Here is a 9,200-nt window from a genome sequence, read left to right on the forward strand (position 1 = left end):
TTTGGAAGCAGTGACTGTTTGTTGTTATGACTAAGACACAAGGTTTAATATTTTATTAAATACACATAAGTCTACATAAATACAAGTAACTTATATTATCAAAAAAAAAAAGTTTTTTAATAATCGCATAATCATGACTTCAAAAGCCCTATAATATAATATTAACTTTTTTTTTTGTTTTTGTATTTTGTTATATTTAATGTCATTTAAAGTCAGTGAAAAACATATACATATGTATACATATGTATGTGAATGTGCACATATGTATATATGTACATATTTTAATTACTACCGTCTTTATTGCTTTTTTGGTTTATTCTGTTTTGCTGATGAAAACGCTACGCATTATTCAGTATTAAAGAGATGTTCAAAATCGAAAGGCTGAAGTTAATAACTATTGAATAAGAACGTGTCTGGAATAAAACAAGTTTAAATTTTTTTGTTTATAAACTTGTACCTTTTCATTGTAATCATTAAAATATTGTTTATAAAGTAAATTTTTTCTTGAATAAGAACTAGTCTGCCTGTGGCTTTCAAACAACTTGTTATCTTAACACATTTACGTTAAGCGTTTAAATAATTAGGCATAAAATTATATAATTGAATTCGTTTTTTTTTTTATATTTTGAGCTTTATGCAAATTTAGAATAATATACAAAGTTTTAACGATATGTAGGTAAATATATACAATATGTAAATGCGTTTATATACAAAAACAAATACTCATGTTATTACAATTTTTTTTAAAAATAAGAGAAAATTAGTGATTTATTTATTAAAAAGTTAAAATGAGTCAGAAAATTTTTATATTTATGATATTGGTATTGAATCGAGAAACTGGTGTTAATAAGGGTGAAGTTTATGATATAGCAGAATCAACATTTAATGAAGTGGTACGCAATATAAAATGCCTGCACATACTTAGCTTTATAAAGAAATATAAAAATTATATAAAAAATATATTTATATACATACAATGTCTATTCATGTGTTCGTAATACATGACCTATATTTTTTTAGTTTTGATAAAGAAAATATACCTACTTAGTTTAATGTATAATGTACACATGAATATTTTAATGATTGTATTTAGAAGCGTGATTATTGATAACATAAATAAGCACGTGACGTAATTTTAATACTTTGCGAAAATAAGTTTTGTTTATCATATTATATTTTTTTTATTGTGTTCTTAGAAAGCTTTATTTGAAGATCATTATCGAATTGAGGAACATGAAACTATAACACAAGATGGTTATATATTAAAATTATATAGAATACCACCAAAATATAATGATTCAAATTTATATGAGAATAATACAACAAAATCACCGATATACATGCATCATGCATTAGCAGTAGATTCATCATCATGGTTTTGGAGTATACCAAATGATGTTGCTTTACCATTAACATTATCTGATGCCGGCTATGATGTATGGCTAGGAAATGCTCGTGGTAGTTATTCTTCACGCAAACATTCAAAATTAAATTATAAAACTTCAAGAGAATATTGGGATTTTACATTTCATGAAATTGGTATATATGATTTACCAGCTGTTATTGATTATATTTTGAAGAAAACCAGTTCACAAAAATTACACTATATTGGCCACTCACAAGGAACTGCAGCATTTTTTGTATTAGCAAGTGAATTGACAAAGTATAATGAAAAAATTTTATCATTTCATGGTTTAACACCAACAGTGTTTATGGAAAATATTGGTAGTTCTTACGTACAATTTCTATCAGAAAAATTTGGTAATACTAATGGATTATACTATGAATCTTCTAGCAAACCACCACCTATTAGTGTACATAGAGCATCTAGATATACGTCCCAATTTTGTCAAATTTTTTATTATATGAAATTTTGTACTTTATTATATGGTCACATATTTGGATCTAATGGATCACATATAAATGAGGTAATTTAATTGTAATTTTTGTTTAGTGTACTTTACGCTATACTAAAACAGCACCTGTCTTAGCGAACAAATTAAGCAATATTAATAAAATTTTCACACTTTTACTTATTTTACTTTTATTATTACTTCTTTTAAGTGATCTAATTAGTAATTTAAATAATAAATTATTAATGAAATTCAAAGCACATACCCATACATATCATAGAAAATATGTAATGTATATTTTTTGTTTATATTTCAGTAGCAAAGGTCAATTATAATTTATACAATAATTATTAGTATTTTAACAAGTGTCGTTTTAATGTGGATACTTAATAAATCTTTAAAAATTATTGATAGCTTAAAATTTTTAATGAATTTAATGAATAATTAAAATCACAAAATTTCCGGGAAAGCAAGTAAAAATTAAAATTTTAAAAAGTCAAAGCATTTATAAGAATTTCTGAAAACATTCTTAACACTTATATTTTTACTAATTACAGGAAACTGCAATAAATATTTTCAAAAATACTCCACAAGGAACATCACTTAAAAGTACTTTACACTTTTTTCAAATGGTGCACACAGGACGATTTCAAAAATATGATTATGGTGAAGAACTAAATCATAAAATATATGGAAGAGCACAGCCATCGAATTATGATTTAAAGAAAATTACATGTCCAGTATTTTTGTATTATTCCGAACACGATTTATTTAATAGTTTTAAAGGAAATATTCGTTTATCACATACATTGAGGCCCGAAACATTATACTTGAACTATACAGTACCATCAGAATATAAATTTAATCATATGGATTTTATTCACGGAAAAATTGCTAGAAAATTGATATTTGAAAAAATACTGAGGGGTCTAGAACATGTTGCCGAAAAAGAATTAAATTTATTTTTATAAAGTATATGTATATAAATAACAACACGTGCACATGCTTATGTAAATATAGCCAACCATGGTCATCTGTGATATTATTAAAATTTCTTACATATTATATAGATAATAATTGTTAAAATCTAAAAAAAAAAATTCTTAAAAATAACTTATATTTCATTGTGTAAAGTAGAATTTCTGTTTATGAATCCTACGAAAAAGATCTAAAAACTCAAATTTAAATTTAGAAAATATACTCAATTTATAAATTAGAATGAAATTTGATTTTAAATTCATTATCCGTAAAAATTATGGTATTATCGTTTACAAATATGTTTAACCACTTCGAGAACATATTTTTTGCTATCCAGATGATCTTTATTTAGCAGTGTAATACTAATATATATGGGTAGGTAAATATATATTTGTAATTAAATTTATATTACCATAGTTTGATATTAAATGAAGTTATATAAAATAAATTAATTAAATAATATAATAATTATAATTACACTAAAAATGAGAAGTATGAAGAATTAAATTTAAAAAAAATCTCAATATTTTAAATTATTCAGCAACATATTTTTATAATAAAACTTACTTTTATAAATTAAATTTTAAAATATTTTGTAAAACTGAAATTTGTACATATAATTATGATATTTTTTATAATATTCTTGTACTAACATACATGCATATGCATAACTTTGTGATAAATAATTTATTTTTTAATTGGGTAATTTTAATTTGTAAAGTTTAAAAGTATAATAGCAGATGATTAATTCAACTGCAAGCAACTTATATTTTACGGTTTTTTGTGATCAAGCTTTATCATGGCTAATTAAAGATTAAAAGTGGAACCCTGGGAGTTGTAGTAACTTCATTGTTTCTAGGTGACTAAACTTTAAAAAAATGCACAGAATTTCATTTTAAATCGACCAAATCTGTTTAATTGTCAAAAATAATAAAACAAAAGTGGTCCCGTGGTAGGTGATCTAAGCCACAAAGCATGAATTGATTACCTACACTTACACTCTTTCACTACAATTTCTAGTCAATTTATCAAATATGACTCCGAATATACCTACGTACATATGTATGAATATATGTATGAATCAGCCCTACAAGCTCAAAAAGTTAATCAAAAATAATTTCGAAATTTAAATCGAAATCACAAGCGATGTTAAATAGTTATTAGTTTGAAAGAAGTTAAATAAAATTAATATTTTATGTACTAAATGAATATAAGTCTAGCTAGTTAGTCTATTAGTAGAAGTCTAGTCTTCTTTATAGTTATAAATTATAAAAGCAATAATTATTGTTTTTAGAGTATTTTTATTTTGTTATTTTTTGTGATAAATGTTAAAATTTAAGTTAAGGTGAATTTTAAATAAATGTTAAAACAAACGTTAATGTCATTTTTAGTTTTCTATCTGAAAATATAATTTTTTTACACTTCAGAGATCGATTTATTTTAAAAATTTTATTTTTATTATTTATATTTATTAAATTTATAACAATTATTTATACCAAATAATTGTCATAAATTAAAAATGCTATAAATTATATATTTATGGCTGTTTCGGTTTATTATTTTGTTTAGCTCATAAGAACGTTACACATTGTTCAGTATCAAAGAATTGTTCACAGTTGAAAGGCTGAACTTTAAAATTTACTAAGAACGTTTCGGAAACAAAACGGATTCAATTTTTTTTTGCTTATTCATAAACTAATCATTTTTTTTTTAAAATATTGTTTTTAAAGCAAATTTTTTAATGAATTAGAAAATAGTCAGTCAGTAGCTTTTAGACAAATTATTAAATTTTAATACGTACCTACACGTTTATATAAATATGCATAAAAAATATTATGTAGTTTAAATTTTTTAATTTTTAACGATATACAAACATACATATGTACATATGTTACAGGCATTTATGTACGCATACAAGTACTCCTGTTATTATTACAATTATTATTTTTAAATAAGAAAATATTAGTGATTTCGATATTAAAAAATTAAAATGAATCAAAAAATTTTTATATTAACGATATTGGTGTTCAATCGAGAAACTGGTAACTTCAATCAGGATGAAGTCTATGATATAGCAGAATCAACATTTAATGAAATGGTACGCAATATAAAATACAGAGTTTGTAATAAACTAAAATAATAACATTAACAAAATAAATTACATACATATGTACATATGTATATATTTATGCGCAATTCTTATGTACATATGTTTTGATTAAGTAAAAGACTAATAAACAAACCAAAGTTTATCCCTAATAAATATATTCGCTTTAAAAAAACCATTAATAACCTTCCAATATTTCCAACACATTTCCATAAATTTTAACAAGTAGCTTGTTCTAAGATTTCTAAGAATCTTCTAAAGTTCAATTATATATTTTAGTAGAAAATTTTTTAATAAAAAATTTGCTCTTATTAAAACAGTTCTGATATGCCATGAACCACAAAAAACTATTATTAATTAAGATTTAATTCAAAAAACAAGATCGAATAGAAACTAAAAAAAGCTTAAATTTAATGTTGCTTTCATATAAGTGCATAAGCAACTGGGTGCGTACAACGTATTGAGCAAAAATATATATTATGAATATTTCTAATGAAAAAATTATTATTAACAAAATCACAAGTCGGACATCAAAAGAAATGTTCTCCATACATTACTTTCTATTAAAAAAATTATTTTCCTAAAAAAAATCCGGTTACGAAACACAATTTAAAAACGTGTTATGAAAAAATGGGATGGGTCTATAACGTACCCATTCACCATAATTATTATAAGTACTTGACAAAATCAGGAAAAGGGAGTTTAGTTTTTATCTCTTTTAATTACAAGGATTTGTGTATAATGATTCTGCTTGCAAAAACGAAAATTACTTGTTAGAAGGCAGACTTTGAAACATAAATGCATTATGTAAAGTGACAATATTTCGAAGCGTGATTATTGATAATATAAAAAACACGTGACGTCTATTTAATACTTTGCAAAATTTAAATAACAATAAAGTTTTTTATTGCGTTCTTAGAAAGCTTTATTTGAAGATCATTATCGAGTTGAAGAGCATGAAACTATAACACAAGATGGTTATATATTAAAATTATATAGAATACCACCAAAATATTATAATGATTCAAATTTATATGAGAATAATACAACAAAATCACCGATATACATGCATCATGCATTAGCAGTAGATTCATCATCATGGTTTTGGAGTATATCAAATGATGTTGCTTTACCATTAACATTATCTGATGCTGGCTATGATGTATGGTTAGGTAATGCACGTGGTACTTATTCTTCACGCAAACATTCAAAATTAAATTATAAAACTTCAAGAGAATATTGGGATTTTACATTTCATGAAATTGGTATATATGATTTACCAGCCCTTATTGATTATATTTTAATGAAAACCAGTTCACAAAAATTACACTATATTGGTCACTCACAAGGAAGTACAGTCTTTTTTGTATTTGCAAGTGAATTATCAAAATATAATGAAAAAATTTTATCATTTCATGGTTTAACACCAACAGTATTTATGGAAAATATTGGTAGTTCTTACGTACAATTTCTATCAGAAAAATTTGGTAATACTAATGGATTATACTATGAATCTTCTAGAAAACCGCTACCAATGTGTGTATATAAATCATCTCTATATCTATCTCAGTTTTGTCAAATTTTTTATTATATGAAGTTCTGTACTTTATTATATGGTCATATATTTGGATCTAATGGATCACATATAAATGAGGTAATTTAATTGTAATTTTTTTTTAGTTTGAAAAATTGAACGAATTTTCAAGAAATTTGAAAATACATTAAATACACTCTTAGTCTGTTTAAAAATTACAGCTGTTAACCTGTGTTACTGTGTTTTTTATTGTAAATGATTCTAACCTTTCAAACTATTGTAAATGATTCTAACCTTTAAAATTTGTTGATTTTAGTACATAGGAATTAAATATTACACATATAATAGTAAAAAAAATAGTAAGTGGTGATAAAATGATTTGACAATTTCCTTTAAAGTATTTATTAATATTTAAACTTACAAAATATTTATGAATCATTGGTCAATCATAAATAGACATATAGTTCATATAGTGCACAAGGTTATCAATCCAAAAATTGTATTATTAAAATAAATACAATTGAGTATTAAAATGACATTAATTAATTCTTTCTTACTCATCTATAAAGCATTTCCAATTCAATAAAGTTGACGATAACTGAAAATAAACATTATAAAAGAAACTGATAAATAATCAGTAGCTTTAAATGTGAAATGGTAATTTTCTTAAGAACATGTATGTAATTGCTTTATTTCAATTAATGAACAATTTATGATATTCACAAAGCATAAGGAACATTTTTCAGGATTAGCTATATTATTTTGAACAAAAAATTTATATAAAAGCACCTTTAATTCCGGAAATTAAAAAATATTAGTAAAATCTTTACACTCTTACTATTTATTAATTTACCTTTTATTTTTGCTCCTCTAAATAAAATTTTTTTAAGTAAAACTTTAATTAAACAACTAAATTGTACTTTATGAAATATGTATACATAAGTAATATTTCTGCTTATCTCTGCTTCAATAGCAAAGGTTAATTAGATATTATAATATAGATTGTATTTAAACAAGTTTTGTTTTATTTAACTTAGGTACCTACCTAACAAACTTTTAAAATTAATTGATAGCTTAATATTTTTAATAAATTTAATGATTCATTAAAATCGAAAAGTTTTCCACAAAAAACCAAATAAAAATTAACATTTTATAACAGATATACAAATTTAACAAATTTTCAAAAATTTTACTTAACATTTAGGTTTTTACTTATTACAGGAAACTGCAATAAATATTTTCAAAAATACTCCACAAGGACTATCATTAAAAATTGCTTTACATTATTCTCAAATAGTGTACACAGGACAATTTCAAAAATATGATTATGGTAAAGAACTAAATTATAAAATATATGGAAGAGCACAGCCATCGAATTATGATTTAAAGAAAATTACATGTCCAGTATTTTTGTATTATTCCGAACACGATTTATTTAATAGTTTTAAAGGAAATATTCGTTTATCACATACATTGAGGCCTGAAACACTATATTTGAACTATACAGTACCATCGGAATATAAGTTTAATCACATGGATTTTGTTCATGGGAAAATTGCCAGAAAATTGATATTTGAAAAAATACTGAGGGGTCTAGAGCACGTTGCCGAAAACACATAATTTGCAATTAAAATAATAAAATCCAATTCATTATCTACCATTGGTAAATTTAACGTACTACCAATCGTCAAAATATTTTACCAATGTGAGACAAGATTTTTAATTTGTAGATGTTATTGATTGAGTATTACATTAAGAAAATAATTATGTACTTGTGTTTTTATAATAAAACTTAAACTTTTAAATTATTTTGTAAAATTAAAATTTGTACAAATTAATTATTATGATATTTTTAAAATGTTCTTGAACCTATATCTCTCAGATAAAATAATTTATTTTTTAACACATTATGAGCGGGTCGGGTACTAGTGCCCGCTTGTGTGGATTGTCACTTATAGGCGGCAATTATAGGCAATATGGATGTACAAACTTATTCTAGACATTTTTTATTCTTATATTTTTTTCAAAAACTTGTTATTTTTTGAGTAATAGGGCCTCAAACTTTTTATGAATCTGTATGTATACATTGTATTATCGCCCGCTACGCAACATTGTTGCCCATGCTAGGCCGCCCGCTCATAATGTGTTAATTGAAACTTGTCGTGAAAAAGCGGCAGAAGATAATCCATTCATACGTTATGCTCAGGAGCAAGAAACTTTTAATTTAGCAATTTTTACGATTTTTGAGGTTATCTTGACACAAAGTATAAATTGATTACCTGTCCACGCATTTTTCTGCTATAAAATTCTTAATTAATTTTTAAAATATATCTAATAGAAAATGTGATGTGATGGGAAAATATGAAAGAAATAGTCACCATAATTTTATTATTTTACAAATAATTTTCGATTAAACAGTAATTTACTTTTATTTTTCGTAATTATTTACCTCAAAATTTTATAAAATAAAGGTCATTTGATATTTGCTTTATTAACTGCAAAAATAAATAAATTTTTGTATTATGACTGAATATTGTATGTGCCCAATAGTCAAAAATCTATTAATAGCCTGCAGTTTTGCTTCAAAATTACTTCATTAATTCAATTTTTTAAAATGAAAAAAAGCAAAAAAATCAATTTCTTTCAAATTTCTAATATTTAAATATAATTAGAGGGCGTTATATTTCAGCCAGATAAGGTCAAGTTATTACAATATGTGTTAATAAAT

The 9,200-nt window shown here is 23.8% G+C and overlaps 2 protein-coding genes across 3 annotated transcripts; both read left to right on the plus strand.

Moving 5' to 3' along the window:
* The first annotated feature begins 387 nt into the window (after nucleotides 1-387).
* LOC129609268 (lipase 1-like) lies at nucleotides 388-3,188 on the plus strand. 2 transcript variants are annotated; one of them, XM_055521206.1, is made up of 3 exons: nucleotides 388-893; nucleotides 1,197-1,928; nucleotides 2,411-3,188. In XM_055521206.1, exons 1-3 carry the CDS (start codon nucleotides 789-791, stop codon nucleotides 2,822-2,824), a joined length of 1,251 nt encoding a protein of 416 aa, XP_055377181.1. In that variant the 5' UTR covers nucleotides 388-788; the 3' UTR covers nucleotides 2,825-3,188. The 2 variants fall into 2 exon arrangements, with proteins under 2 accessions (XP_055377181.1, XP_055377184.1); XM_055521209.1 differs by having other exon boundaries at nucleotides 388-676.
* A 1,689-nt stretch (nucleotides 3,189-4,877) lies between these two features.
* On the plus strand, nucleotides 4,878-8,092 carry LOC129612199 (lipase 1-like). The gene is made up of 4 exons (XM_055525722.1): nucleotides 4,878-4,929; nucleotides 5,874-6,314; nucleotides 6,372-6,592; nucleotides 7,694-8,092. Exons 2-4 carry the CDS (start codon nucleotides 6,005-6,007, stop codon nucleotides 8,090-8,092), a joined length of 930 nt encoding a protein of 309 aa, XP_055381697.1. The 5' UTR covers nucleotides 4,878-4,929; nucleotides 5,874-6,004.
* Nucleotides 8,093-9,200: the final 1,108 nt, after the last annotated feature.

Source organism: Condylostylus longicornis, unplaced genomic scaffold (assembly GCF_029603195.1).
Source record: "Condylostylus longicornis isolate FDR11 unplaced genomic scaffold, ASM2960319v2 ptg000004l, whole genome shotgun sequence".
In the NCBI taxonomy this organism is placed as follows: domain Eukaryota; kingdom Metazoa; phylum Arthropoda; class Insecta; order Diptera; family Dolichopodidae; genus Condylostylus; species Condylostylus longicornis.

Bases quoted from the DNA above. Each gene is read 5' to 3' on its own strand.
- LOC129609268 (XM_055521206.1), top strand. From the start codon at position 789: ATGAGTCAGAAAATTTTTATATTTATGATATTGGTATTGAATCGAGAA. The intron at 894-1,196 runs GTACGCAATATA...TTGTGTTCTTAG, and splicing joins AATCAACATTTAATGAAGTG to AAAGCTTTATTTGAAGATCA. The intron at 1,929-2,410 runs GTAATTTAATTG...TACTAATTACAG, and splicing joins ATGGATCACATATAAATGAG to GAAACTGCAATAAATATTTT.
- LOC129612199 (XM_055525722.1), top strand. From the start codon at position 6,005: ATGCATCATGCATTAGCAGTAGATTCATCATCATGGTTTTGGAGTATA. The intron at 6,315-6,371 runs GTGAATTATCAA...TAACACCAACAG, and splicing joins AGTCTTTTTTGTATTTGCAA to TATTTATGGAAAATATTGGT. The intron at 6,593-7,693 runs GTAATTTAATTG...TACTTATTACAG, and splicing joins ATGGATCACATATAAATGAG to GAAACTGCAATAAATATTTT.